At 45.7% G+C, this 14,767-nt stretch overlaps 1 protein-coding gene across 1 annotated transcript in view; it reads right to left on the bottom strand.

The window, feature by feature from the left end:
• LOC149349716 (ribonuclease H2 subunit A) overlaps nt 1–14,767 on the bottom strand; it is a 38,867-nt gene that overhangs the window by 15,661 nt on the left and 8,439 nt on the right. The window contains exons 4-6 of the mRNA XM_089578747.1: nt 13,173–13,260; nt 1,388–1,525; nt 843–930 (exon numbers count right to left, since the gene is read on the bottom strand). Of these exons, the coding sequence (XP_089434873.1) occupies nt 843–930; nt 1,388–1,525; nt 13,173–13,260 (314 nt within the window). The remainder of the gene's footprint in view (nt 1–842; nt 931–1,387; nt 1,526–13,172; nt 13,261–14,767) is intronic.

Consider the following 14,767-nt stretch of genomic DNA (forward strand, 5'->3'; position numbering starts at 1 on the left):
CTTTCCTCAAAACCAATTTTCAGTTTTCCCCTGCACTGCCAGCGCCAGCGCGCGCCCAACCAGCTTGACACGCCACCCCGCCAGTGACGTCACAGAACAGGGTGGCCTGTAGAAGTTGCTCAATCAATGGGTACCGCTCGCGTCAGCTCGCGCCGAGGAGCGCTTGTCTTCAAAATTCGCTTGCGGAAAAACTACGCCGATTTCAGGTGCGAAATTTTACATGAGGCATCAGACTATCATAAAGAATACAGACTTAAAATGTCATTTCAATCGATGCACATCGAAAAATCGCCGGAGTTGCCCTTTAAAGCACGGCTGAGGTTTCCACTGTTCCAAGAGGGCAGTTATGTACCTTCCCTCTGGTTCAGGTGCCCACCAAGATGTGGACACCTTGCCCTCACCTCACGCTACATATATCCTTGCATAGCAGAGATAATCCACTGCCAATTTTATATACACCACAAACCAAGCAGATGGTAATGCGCAATCGCTACTGCGCATCAGAGAGGGAGAGAGAGAGAGAGGAAGACTGTCGGCGAGGCGATGGAGAGCGCGTGCGGCGGCTCCGACGCGCCAGCTGTGCGCCGTGTGACGTCACCCGCTCCTCGCGCATGCGCAGCTTGGCCTTTCCAGACCTCCGCGAAATGGCACGGCGACTAGCATAGCACTGCTTTCGCAACAAAACAAACTAAACTTGTGTTCTGAAATAAACACTAAAAAAGCCAGCTGAATTTTCAAAATCTAACCCCTAACTCTTTTAGAAGGCATTTCAGACATAACACTGAGTCATCACTGCAAAAGGACAAAAGCAAAACTCCCAAAACTGAAAAGCCACCTCTCACCATTTGGATATCCAGAGCCATAGTCCTCTGGCTTCACATCTATGCCTTCTGGAAACTGCCAAGATCGAACAGCACGATCTCGAGCAACCTGAAACAGGAAGTCGTCACAATATCATCTGTGTCATCGAAAATGGCAAACAAGAACAATACACAACTTCATTAAGTTTGAATACATGCGAAGAAAATGCCAGGCTTGCTTTTCATTTAATTCATGAAGGCTGCAAAGTAATGACAGTGAGAAGGAACACCATGGGAAGATAAAGCAAGTTTAAATCATCCCAGTTTTCTCCTGTGTGTGAGAACAACAACTTTTCACAAGGAAAGATAACCCTGGGCTCTTCATAAGGAAAAAATTTAGGGGCCTGCAAGGAATAAAAATTAGGCTCAAAGGGAGGAACAAACTTCTCTAGTTTTCTAACATAAAATGAACCAGCAAGAAGTAATGCAATGACTTGCTACTGGAAGAAACAAAGAACTGCAGCAAGTGTGAGACGTGATGTCATGTACCATACCAGACATTAAAAAACAGGCAACAGGTATCTTACCTTGGCACAAATACTAGCTGCACTAACAATTGGGTATGTGGCATCTGCCTTTTTTGCCACAGTCACTTTTATGCCAGGAAAGAGAGCCTCAAGTTTCTTCTGATACTTCTCTGGTGGACCTACAGTATCCACATACACCTAGGAGAAGAGGAACCATTTCAGTCAGGGAAAAAAGTAAACAAATGATAAAAACTGAAACTGAAAGGCAGGTCCAAAAGGAGCACAAAAAAAAGCTTTGTTCAGTATTGTCGCTACACAATGCAATTTCTGCAAGAGTGTACAAAAAAATTATTAGATCTAACCTTACTGGCTTAGTGTATTAATCAGCGAAAGCTGACTGGCTTTAGCAGCCGAGAGGTCTGGAGTGGCAGGCCAATTTTGACGTTTCAAAGGTGACTGGCCAGTTGGGTGTCTATTTGCTAGCGTGCATACTCGGATTTCTTATGCTTGCGTTCCTCGGCTCGACAGCACACTTCACGGACTCCGGGGTTCACTTGCACGAAGGAAATAGTCTAGTTCCCAATGTCGTCTTATTTGCAGTCTAAACCCTCCGTTGGTTTTGAGGAAAGAAGAGGCGCATAACGGGCTCACTTGGTCAGTGAACACACCTCAATCGCACTTTGAGGTACGTGACGGCGGTGGCACTACACGGCTGCTGCTGTACCCACTAAACTGCACCTACTAAATGGCTTGTACAAAGATGTTGCAGCTTTCGCTGCAAAATAACATCCCTTTCAAAGTTTAGCACATAAAAGTAGATTAAACAAGAGATACCCACATACAAACAATACAGAACCAATGAAGCCTAATCAACAACCTTTTCGGAATCATTTACATGTAAAAAGCAAGCACTGCATCCACATTAACTCCACTCTTTTTATCTAAACACTGGAGACACATGAGTGCTTTCGTATGGCAATAAGGCGACTACTTCAGCGAAGTTTCTTGCAATACAGATAAGTACTAAATTCTGTTTTGGATAATACAAACAAAAATTAGTTAAGATCTTCTATATATTATACTTAATTATTGTTTACAAAATATCAACGACACTTGAGTTCAAGCAGGGTAGGCATACAAGGTAGTGAAATCACAAAGAAGCAACATTGCAAAAGAAGCCATAAATCTGTTTTACAATCTGTTATTGTGCATAGAAAAAATGAACACTATAAGTGTCTGTTTTAGTGGATGCAAGGATTAAACAACCAGGGTAGTCATGCCAACTTTGTCTCGAAAATAACAACGTTAAGTATAATGAGGGGTCCAGCCCAAGCTCGTTATCTAATAAGAGGGAAAGAAATTCTAACCTAAACCTTTTTCATTGAAGTTCAAGTCATTCAATTTTATTAAATTCCATTAAAGTGGTAGGAGAGTCAGCAGTCTTGGCATATTTATTAATGATAAACATACAGCTCTTCTCTGTATTCTTTCCAGATTTTTTATGTCAGATTTGGTATTTGGGTCCTACACTATGCAAGTATATTCAAGTCTAGGTCGCATTACAGAAAAATAACAAAGTAGCTTAATGTTAGAAGGGGCATTTTTCCCTTTCTCTTAATTGATATATGCTGAAACTTCAAAAAATTTGAATAAATTAAAATATTTTTCAAAATAAAACGTTTACTTCACTTCACAATACAGAATCATCCTGTTATTAATGAAAATATTATTCTCAATACCTACTTTTGAGCCACGCTACAATTTAGGGTACTAGGCAAATTCACTACATGTGACATATGGTAAACCATCAAGCATTTAATATGGATATTTCTCATCACGCACGATGGTTTTCTAACGAAATGTGCAAAAATTGTTTTTCTTGCAGAATTACGATGTATAGTGGATGGGGTCGAGTTTCAAAAATGGTGTCCAGAGACGACTGGCGGATCTTTCTAAATGCACATAATGCACAAAACTGATCCCACACAATACAACCCTTGCACAGGAAAAGTTTAGACCCTCTTCAACCTACGCTAGCGAGCATAAGTTTTTAGAGTTATTGTGCAATAAAAGTGGCGTCCCACATATAACAATAAGTGTTAAGGAGCACAATTTGTGAAATGAGGAATAATAAATATTGCTTATAAGCAAGTTACACGATAGATTCTTCATTCTAGTTAACCCTAAGTATTTGTAGTTAGATACTTGTTCAACAGGGAATGAATCTAATTTGTATATTTAGCTATGTAGTATGTTTTTCTGGGTTATCAGAAGATACACTTTTGTTGGCATTTAGAACCATGCCCCATAAGTCACACCATTTCGAATCATTGTTCACAGCATTCTGATCATCCTTATGCGGAAATGGAATGAGTTGCATGTAATGAGTTACATTACATAAAAAGAGTACTAGCAGAAATTAAAGGAACACTTTTAAAGCTTCCATTTGATGCTACCCTTACGCCTCCAAAAAAAGAAACAATGCAATGTTCTAAAAGTGCATTAGTATTTAAGTACGCAATTTGCACAAAACTGTTACCTCAAATGTACCTAGCATAAATTTTCAAAACTTTTCAAAGAAATTTTATGAAACTCACCACAATAAAGCACAGTGTCAAATTTAAGACAAAAATCTTGTCTGCATTAAACAATCAATGAACAATTTTCAAAAATTAAATATGTTTGCATCATAAATCTTGTGAAAATTACATGACGGAAGCCAACAGCACAATAAGAGGTGAATTTTTCTCCAATGTCCGATGTGCAATACACAGGAAGGTTACTTTCCAACTACTACAAGGAAGCATAGATTTTTAAACTATTACAGTCAGCCCCCTCATAACAAACCTGATTATAATACAAGATGCATTTCTTATTGCACAACGTTTATAACAAGCAGACTTTAAAAATTAAATTGAGAAATTTGTGTAACAAAACTTGTTGACAAAAAAACTGGCATGCAGATTTTTTTTTTAAAGCATACTTCATAACTGCAGTTACTATGCAGCTTACAAGAGACAAGTGCTGCACTTACAGCAAGAATTATGGCGCAAGTCACTTGTATCAGCAATACGATATATTGTCACGGCTTGACGTACAGGCCGGCGGCGAGAACGGGTGAAGACAGGGAGCACGGAAAAACAGGGAGGTCCACCAGCAGCAACGTCGTCGTCGGCGCGCGGCAAACACTCCTCGTCTTTTTCTTCCACTCGCGACACTACCTCCCCCTATAAAGAAGCATCGTCCCGATGCTAACACGAAAACAAAGGCACAGGGCGGAAAACCGCACACGCGCACAAAAACTCCTGCTGGCCAGTGTAGAAGGAGGTGGGAAAATCAGTTCGGGGCAGACGATCATCGCGCGTAATACGACTTAAGCCGCACTACGTGCACAATTTCAGGGCGGAGTGAACGACGTGATGACGGTCGTGTTCCTTCGGGCAGCACCTCGTAGTTAAGTTCACCGATGCGGCGAAGAACTGTATACGGGCCAAAGTACCGCTTTATGAGTTTGTCGGAGAGACCTCGACGGCGTACCGGCGTCCACACCCAGACCTTGTCTCCAGGGTAAAAATGTACGTCGCGTCGACGGAGATCGTACCGACGAGCGTCGGCATGCTGTTGGTGTTGGATGCGGAGTCTCGCGAGTTGCCGAGCTTCTTCCGCGCGCTCGCATACTATTCGGGCACCATCGTCTACGTCGACAGGCGGCTCGTGCGGTAGCATAGCGTCAAGCATCGTGGTGACCTGTCTGCCGTGGACCAGCTGGAAAGGGGTCATACCGGTCGTCTCCTGGACAGCGGTATTATAAGCGAATGTAACGTAGGGCAGTACCGAGTCCCAACTGCGATGGGCGACATCCACGTACATGGCGATCATGTCGGCCATGGTCTTGTTCAGCCGCTCCGTCAGCCCATTCGTTTGCGGATGGTACGCAGTAGTTCGGCGGTGGCTGGTGCAGCTGAAACGGAGGATCTCCTGTGTGAGCTTGGCCAGAAACGCGGCACCCCCGGTCAGTGATCAAAACGGCAGGGGCACCGTGACGGAGCACAATGCACTCAATAAAAAATTTGGCTGCCTCAACAGCTGTCGCAGACGGAAGTGCTCAGGACTCCGCGTATCGCGTTAGGTAGTCCGTCGCTATAATAATGTACCTGTTGCCCGACTGCGACGTCGGAAATGGACCAAGAAAATCCATTCCGACAGTGTGGAACGGAACAAGCGGTGGTTCGAGTGGTTGGAGAAGACCAGCTGGTCGTATGGGTGATGTTTTGCGCCTTTGACACTCTCGACAAGTTCTTACGTAGTGACGCACGTACTTAGGAAGTGTCGGCCAGTAGTACCGTTCTCGAATACGTGAAAGCGTCCGGCTGTAGCCAAGGTGACCAGCTGTAGGATCGTCGTGGCAAGCTTGGGAGACCTCGGAGCGCAGGTCCTCCGGCACAACAAGGAGCCACGACCTCGGGCTGCTGTCGAAGTTCTGCTTGTACAATACGCCGTGCATTATCTTGAACGTCGGCAGCATGCGCTGGAAAACGCGAGGCACCGCAGCTTCGTGACCTTCCAAGTGCGCCATCAGCTGACCAATCTGAGGATCACTGCGTTGCCGAGCAGCCATATCTGCCGTGTCCAATGCCCCAAGAAAGCCGTCCTCTTCGTCATTTTCACCTCCCGGTGCCGGCTCCACAGGGGCTCGAGACAAGCAGTCAGCATCATGATGTTTGCGGCCGGACTTGTAGGTGATGGTGACGTCGTACTCCTGTAGCCGAAGGCTCCACCGAGCAAGGCGGCCTGCGGGATCCTTAATATTGGCGAGCCAGCACAGCGAATGGTGGTCGGTGACGACACGAAAAGGGCGACCGTACAGATAGGGCCGGAATTTGGTGATGGCCCAGATGACAGCGAGGCACTCTTTTTCAGTTGTCGAGTAATTGCCCTCCGCCTGCGAAAGAGCTCGGCTGGCATACGCAATAACCCTCTCAGCGCCATCCTGGAATTGCACAAGCACTGCTCCTAGTCCTTTGTTGCTGGCGTCCGTGTGGAGTTCAGTGTCGGCGTCTTGATCAAAATGCCCTAGTATGGGGGATGTTGCAAGGGCATGTTTTAATTGGCGGAATGCTGATTGTTGCTCCTCGTTCCACTCAAAGGCAACGCTATCCTTCGTAAGGCGGTAAAGTGGCGCCGCGATCTGGGCAAAGTTTCGAACGAAACGCCTGAAGTATGCGCAAAGACCGAGAAAGCTTCTGACGGTCTTCTTGTCCGACGGTGGAGGGAAGGATGCAACGGCAGCCGTTTTCTCGGGATCTGGCTTCACACCCACTTGGCTGACGATATGACCAAGGAACTTCAGTTCACTGTATGCGAAGCGGCACTTCGAAGGCTTGAGCGTAAGCCCGGCGTTCAGAAGAGCTTGAAGAACTGCTTCAAGACGCACCAGATGGTCTCTGAAAGTGCTTGAGAAGATGACCACGTCATCCAGATACACGAGACATGTCTGCCACTTCAGACCGGCTAGCACAGTATCCATGACTCGTTGAAATGTCGCGGGCGCTGTACACAGGCCAAACGGCATCACCTTAAACTCGTAGAGGCCATCCGGGGTAATAAATGCGGTCTTCTCGCGGTCGCGCTCATCCACTTCAATTTGCCAGTATCCACTCTTCAAGTCGATGGACAAAAAATAGCGGGCATGACGAAGGCGGTCGAGGGTGTCGTCGATGCGTGGGAGTGGATACACGTCCTTCTTGGTCACCTTATTGAGTCGCCGGTAGTCAACGCAAAATCGAAGGGTCCCGTCTTTTTTCTTGACCAGCACTACAGGTGCGGACCACGGACTGTTGGATGGCTGGATGACGTCGTCGCGTATCATTTCCCGCACTTGCTCCTGGATGGTTTCCCTTTCCTTCAAGAAAATGCGGTACGGCGGTTGGCGAATCGGGTGCGTTGCAGTGTCGACAATAATTCGATGCTTGGCGACTGGCGTCTGTCGAACTCGGGATGTCGTCGCGAAACAGTCGTTGTACCGATGCAAAAGGGAGAGCAGTTCGCGTGTTTGGGAAGGCTCAAGTTTGGGATCGATATCCAGGGGCAACGTTGTAGGGTCTTGTGACCCGGCCGGGCCGCCTCCTTAGGCAGCGCAACTGCTTCACGAACGTCGCTAAGCTTTTCCATTTGGGCTATTACTGACCCTTTCGTCAGGTGCTGCGGCTCGTTCCTGAAGTTGGTCACGAAGATGTTGGCTCGCCCTCGTTGAACATTTGCGACCCCTCGCGCAACACCAATGCCGCGCGTAAGTAACATCTGGACACTGCCTTCCAGAACGCCTTCTCCACATGCTGTTGTATCGGCTCGGACCGGCGGGAAAACTGTCGACAACGGCGGCAAGTGTGCATGGTCGGCATCAACTTTCATCGCAAAGCCTGTGGCCCGGGGCGGTACTGGCGATGAAGAACGTGCGCGGAGGGTCAACCTGTTCTGCCCTACGTCGATTTCGGCGCCATATTCACGGAGAAAGTCCATGCCCAGAATAACATCTTTAGAGCAATTCTCCAATATCACGAAAGTGGCGGGGCACGTCTCACCGTGGATCTCGACGCGGGCAGTGCAGTTGCCAACAGGGTTTACGATGTGGCCGCCCGCGGTACGTATGGGCGGTCCGTCCCACTGGGTGGTAACCTTGCGAAGACGCCGAGAGAAACTGCCGCTGAAGATCGAGTAATCAGCGCCGGTGTCCACAAGCGCCGTTACGTCGCGCCCGTCGATCAGAATGTTCACATTGCTAGAGGTTACAAAACGGTTTGCGTTTCCAAGGATACCATCGGTCGAGCTGGGACACACTAACGTAGACGGAGGTTCTTTGCTTCGTGCGACTCCGGCAACGCCACCTCCAGGCGTTGCCGTACTCAGTTTTCCCGAAGTGGCGAAAGGCTCTCACGGCGAGACCCGCGAGAAGGGGATGGTGGGCGGCGAGGTGGCGGCGACCGAGAGGTGCGAGGAGCAGCTGTAACCGGTGATGGAGAACGTCGAAGGTAGTCTTGTATGTCGCGGGGCTGCTCACCGTAGCGGGGGCACGGATCGGCCCGGTGAAAACCCCTTAGGCCGAGTTCGCAGTATGGACAGGAGCGATACATGTGATCAGGCTCACCGCAGTGAAAACACAGTGGGCGCCGGTCCGCAGTCCTCCAGATGTCGGTCTTCCTGCGTCTCGGCGGTCCCAGGCGTGCATCAGACGAGTGCAGGAACTCACGGCGTCGAAGGCCGGAATCGGGAGCGCTCTGGTCCTGGCGATGGGCGGGAGGAGGACGACGAACTGCGGAGGCGTAGCTCAGAGCTGGTGGGTCGGCTGCAGCTACAATTGGGACGTCTTCTGGCGCCAGCGCGTGTCGCAGTTCTTCGCGAACGGCTGACACGATGGAGACAGAGGCGGGCTGCTCAGGAGTAGGGAAGAGTTTTTTCAGCTCCTCGCGGATGACGTCGCGAATTATTTCTCGAACATCGGCGAGACCAACTCCACCCAGGTCAGACGAGGCAAGACTTGAGACGACAGGAAGGGCGCTCAGTCTCCGAAAGTGACTGGTTCTTGTCGACAATGCCTGCTCGATGTTGGTAGCTTTGGCGACGAATCCGGCCACTGTGGTCGGAGGATTGCGGATGAGGCCTCCAAAGATGTCATTCCGGACACCTCTCATCAACGCCCGTACCTTTTTCTCCTCAGTAGCCCGCGGGTCGGCGCGGGCACTCAGACGCAGCACGTCTTCGACGAAGCTCCTGACGCTTTCGGTAGGTCCTTGGATGCGAGCGTGGAGCAGATCTTCAGCTTGCTGTCGCCGGTGCTGGTTTGCGAACGTGCGTACCAGTTCGCTCTTGCACGTCTCCCATGATGTTAATGAAGCCTCATGGTTCTCAAACCAATACTTCGCTGTGGCTTCCAGGGAGAAGTACAGGTTTTGCAGGCATTGCCCTGGAGTCCAGCTGTTATGTCGCGCTACTCTTTCATAGTGTTGGACCCAGTCTTCAACATCGTCAAGGCCATCGCCATGGAACGGCACGACAGATCTTGGAGTGAGAGGCACGTAGACGATCCTCGATGCAATCGCAGGGTCGGTTTGTTGTGACTGGGACGCCATGGTGACGTTGGCTGTCCTAGATGTCCGCGATCCCTCGGGCAAGAGTCCGAATTCCGGCGCTTGGCCTTGCTGGCGTCGGCTAGCGCGAGTCTCAGTTTCCGCCGAGGGCTCCTCCAAGAAAACTCGACGGCCAGGACTTAGGACGGGGCTCGAACTACGAGGCGGGGTGCGCTGCATGAGATGCGTTACCCAGCACCTGCACCAAATGTCACGGCTTGACGTACAGGCCGGCGGCGAGAACGGGTGAAGACAGGGAGCACAGAAAAACAGGGAGGTCCACCAGCAGCAACGTCGTCGTCGGCGCGCGGCAAACACTCCTCGTCTTTTTCTTCCACTCGCGACAATATGACACTACATCTGACATAGTCAGCCACCAACATTAGATCCTAAACTCCGTCTCTTTCTTTACAAACTCTCTCTCTCTGTCCGTCCTCTGTCAGTGCACGCCTCTGTCCGTGTTGTCGTCCTTATTCTTTCTTGTCCATTGTCCTTTTTTGCGCTGGTTCCACTAATATCGTGGCTTACCAACTAGTTCAACAACAAGTTATGTTGAAACATGTAGTTGCAGCTGGCATTTCAAGAACAGAGCAAAAGAAATGAAAGTTGTAAGCTTTTCTTTAAATCAGCTGACCACAGAGCCCACATGATCCATGGCAAACACTGGTAATAGTTTTGATCTAGTCTTAACAAATAACCCTGACACTTGTACTGATATACTTCACATGGATGAAATTTCTGGTCATTTTAAACTGGTCCCTGTTTAAAACTACTCTTAACAGCCTCATTGATAGTTTCATATCAATCATCATCATTTCAACCAAAAACAGTGCACCTTGGAATAATTGACAACTTTGCTTTTTAAATGACAAGAAGAAATAACTCTACAGAGAGGAAAAACAAATAATCTTCCTAATGCATTTCAAAAGTACATGTGACAAAGCCTACCAGGCTCTGCTCAAATCTACTCACCACCAGTTCTTTGTTCACAATTTATCGTCCTTGTTAAAAATAAACCTACAAAATTTTGGCATGCCATACACCCTAATACCCGCCCGGACATAATTCTTTCTGATGTAAATAGCACTCCAGTTCCTGAATCTGAGTGCAGCCAAGATCTTAACAATGTGTTCATAGCTGTGTTTATCCATGAAAATACATCAGCACCAGCAAGAGACAAAACTACAACTACTAATACGCATGAAGTGATCATCAGCAAGCCTGGAATTTTAAACTTGCTCAGCAACCTGAGAATTTCTACATGTTCCAGTCACCTTGGTTGTAGTAATAAAGCTCTAAAGAATATTTCTGTTGCCTTATATCTACCACAACAGCGATTTTCAATCAGTCATTATCCACTGGTAAAACCCTTCACAGCTAGCATACAGCAAAAGAAATTCCAATTTTCAAAACTGGAGATAGCACTTCTACCCTCAATTATCATCCAACCTCCTTAAGAAGCACTGTGTAAACTTTTAGAACACGTCCTGTACGCTGGGATCATTAATTATCTTAAGGACCATAACATAATTTTTAACTACAAGCATTGTTTTTGCAACGGCTATTCATGTGAAACACAACTAGCAGGCTTTCTTAATGAACTGCATTCATTACTAGATCTGGGTTTTCAAGTTGATTTTTTAGGTTTTTCTAAAGCATTTGATTGCATACTTCTCCATAGGCTCCTACGTGAACTCAAGCAACTGAACATTCATCCCGATATCATTGCATGGGTACATGATTTTCTATCATGCTGAAATAAGTTCACTGCTGCTAACAATTCTGATTCATCATCAGGAAATGCAACTTCCGGAGTCCCACAGGGTAGTTAGGTCCCTTACTTTTTTTTAATACAGAATTACCCAGCTGTGTGATGTCCAGTATCAGGTTACTTGATGATGATTGTGTGATCTACAGTAACATAATTACCCACATCGACTGTCAAACTTTACAATCAAACTTCGATGCAACAACATGTTGGTGTTCTTCATAGTTAATGTCCCTCAAAGTATCTATAACTAAACTGGTGTCTTGCTCGCTGCAAGCACATATCCAGCTATTTGGGATCCTGAGCAGTGCACTCAGTGCATTCAGTTTGACGACTTAGTGAACCACTGCAAGATAGCCCATTTAACTATTTTTCATAAGTTATATCATCGTCGACTTCTTCATGAAGAATTTTTTGAGCCTGATACTGCCATTTTGCATCATGGCCATCCATGAAAAGTTAAACGTGCCACCTGTTGTACTCATCCTTTTGCGAGATCATTCATTCCCCGTACAATCAAAGAATGGAACGAATTACCTTCACACATCACCACCAAAACTAATTTATCTAAACAGCAAGAGCTTTTACATTCATCTATTTCCATTTAGAAACCATATTTATTTTTATTTTTTCAACAGAATCATGCCATGTAACATGCCCTATTACTGTTGGACTATTGATATATATGATTGCTTCTGGATGTTTTGCGTTGTGTCCTGATTTTATTTTTATTTTTTGTCCTTTTTGTGTACCACTTAATGGCCTTTTTAGTAGTTAACAATCATACTGGTTTTTTTTTCTCGGAAACTTTGTTTCTTTTTATGAGTATGCCTGTAGTTTATCTTGTTTTGTGGACATTACTTCCATTCCTTTTTGCCTATGCACTCTCCTATTATGAGTTCATATTTTTACCCTGAAACTGAGGACCCTAGAGGGCATCCTGAATAAATAAAAAAATAAATATGTGAAGTAGCCGCATGAAATAAGTGCACTTAAACATTTTTATATCCAGTATGAGCATGGGAGCAGAGACTTAGAAAAACAGAAGAAAAAATTGGCCGTTGAGGCAAATGCCCTATCTCCGAGTAAGTGGAAGGGGCTTGTGTGCTTGCTCTAACAGAGTTGGCAGTCTACAGACTTGTTCCATCTGAAACACGGCGTCATCACCTGCATACAATATCATGATGGCTACGCTGTCTTTGTATTGTCATAAGTGCACTCATTAAAAGCGAGCCTGGCTTTACTTTGTCGTGCTGCTTTGAATCCAACAACTCAGGCTCAGAACAATAGGCTGAAAACACGAGCTGCTGATATAGTTTTCATACAGTAATACCATCCACAAGATTCTGTACATTATGGCTTATTCTGGTGCATGCCTCCCACCCCTGCATTTGAAATATATGATACATTCCTCACAGTTCACAGTGCACACTGCAGCTAATCATGTGACTGCTGTGATTAAAAACTGTAACTGCCAACTAGTTGCACTGGTTACACTTTGAAAGAACAACCTCTGCTAAGAATACAACCAACACAAAATAGAATGCAAACACTGATGATTTCGTGACCAGCTTTGCAACATGCTGTAGCTCCATGCACATGCCACTCAAGCCTAAATTATGCCTTTTGAAAGCACTGACCAGGAATGAAATGTGATTTAAGAGGGTTTCAAATTGGGCTAGTTGGTAGTTAACATGGTCAAACATAACTGCGCTTTTGAAAAGACAGGACAAAACAGAGACGACACAAACTCTAGTGCGCACCAGAGTTTATGTCGTCCCTGTTTTGTCCAGTCTTTTCAAAAGCGCAATTATGTTTAAATGTGAATGCTTGTGTTTGCACATCATAGTGTAAGAGTACAAAACTATATAATCTCTGGAGTACTGTTGAGAGTACTTTGAAGACACCAAATCTCTTTTTCATGAGGACATCAAAGAGAAGATAAATTGCTCACCTCTGCCACATTCACACCTTCCTCCTGAGCACGCCTTATGAGGTTAATAGCAGAATCGTGGCTGATTGAATTGAGGTTATACTTGGACCTACAATGTGAAAACAACTCTGTTACCTGCTACGCAGACTTTCCCCTCTTACATAATGCTACAGGTAGCGTAAGATCAAAGAGCATCAGCAGCATCAGCAGCTCAGGCTTACAAATAAGTGGCCTTTATGAAGGATGTCTCTGTTGGCAACTGAAGGCCATAATACAAGTAGCAATTATATTTAACAACTGCAAATTAAGTAGCACATATCTTATACAGCCACACTAACTTTTATGCGAAATTAAGCCTTTTGAATGTTTTGAAATGCCTTTTTTAACTTTTGTCAAAATCAGGTTAGTGTCAGCTGTTAGATCCAATTCAGCAGTTACGCTACGAATATGAGAAAATACGTGCTGAAAGACTGAAGGCTGCAAGATGTTCTGTCACATGCTTTGTACAAAGGACGGCCCAAGCAATAACATTAGGAAAATAAATTTGGGCCCACTCCAACCTGACAACACAGCAGAAGGAAAAAATGAAAAATAAACATGAAGCAAAAAGAACAGATATGTCAGTTATGCTCTTCACATAGGTCCCACAGTAGAATGCATAACAAATTACCACAGAATACATCCTGATTTCACAAAGACGAAAGCAATTATTTCTGAGATTTCTGTGTTGACAAACAAATGCGCCCACAATCAAAATGAAAATCACTGACCAGAAATTCACTTGCAATACTGTAAACAACTTATTTTTCACCAGCTCAGTATTTTGCTAATTCAGTTAAAGTCACAGTTTCAGAATATTTCACGAGCACCAAATTTCATGATGGAGAACATTTAGAGCGTCCCTCTTCGTGCTTCCATAGGTGTGCAAGCTTTCTGGTGCTGCATAGGCAGAAACATGGCTCAGCATTACATTGGGCCCTACTCTCACGGCATTGACTGTTACGGCATTAAGAAAAAGCAATTAGAACACTATCCAAATTCCACACTCTTAACCATGACCTGTCCCCTCTTCCCTCCTTTTTTTTTGTAACTTTGCATCATTCAAAAGGTGAATACAGAATCTATCAAAAGCTACCAAAAGATCTAATGGCATTTTTGCCTGCCAATGGGCTCTGAAAATTTCAGAGAGAGAGAAGCAAAGCAACAAAAATAAACATAAAATTGGATGACAGGTGGGGATCATTACCCTTCACATGCTTCCTTTATGACCAAATTAATTGGGAGCCCTCCAGTGCAGCGACTCTCTCAACCCCCTTTGTTGCTTCTCATGGAGTGGCTCAGATGTCCACCCTGAGCAAGACAATTACTGTGCCTTCTTTTCCTCATAACTAACCATAATTACTAACTGTCATTATTTAGCACCCATTGAACAAGTCAGCCATGAAGGAGTGAGGACGGCCATTTCCAGAAATAAAGGCGCATTCGCTTTGGGAAGAGAACAGGCCCACGAGGAATGCAAGGAATAAGGAAGTCAGACAGTATAAGTCCGTTATGCGCATCTGCTTATTAAAACTAGACCCTTTTACGGCACTTTCCAAGCTCTGCAGCGCAATCAC

The sequence above is a fragment of the Amblyomma mixtum genome, chromosome 3 (assembly GCF_055824585.1).
Source record: "Amblyomma mixtum isolate Tamu chromosome 3, ASM5582458v1, whole genome shotgun sequence".
Lineage (NCBI taxonomy): Eukaryota > Metazoa > Arthropoda > Arachnida > Ixodida > Ixodidae > Amblyomma > Amblyomma mixtum.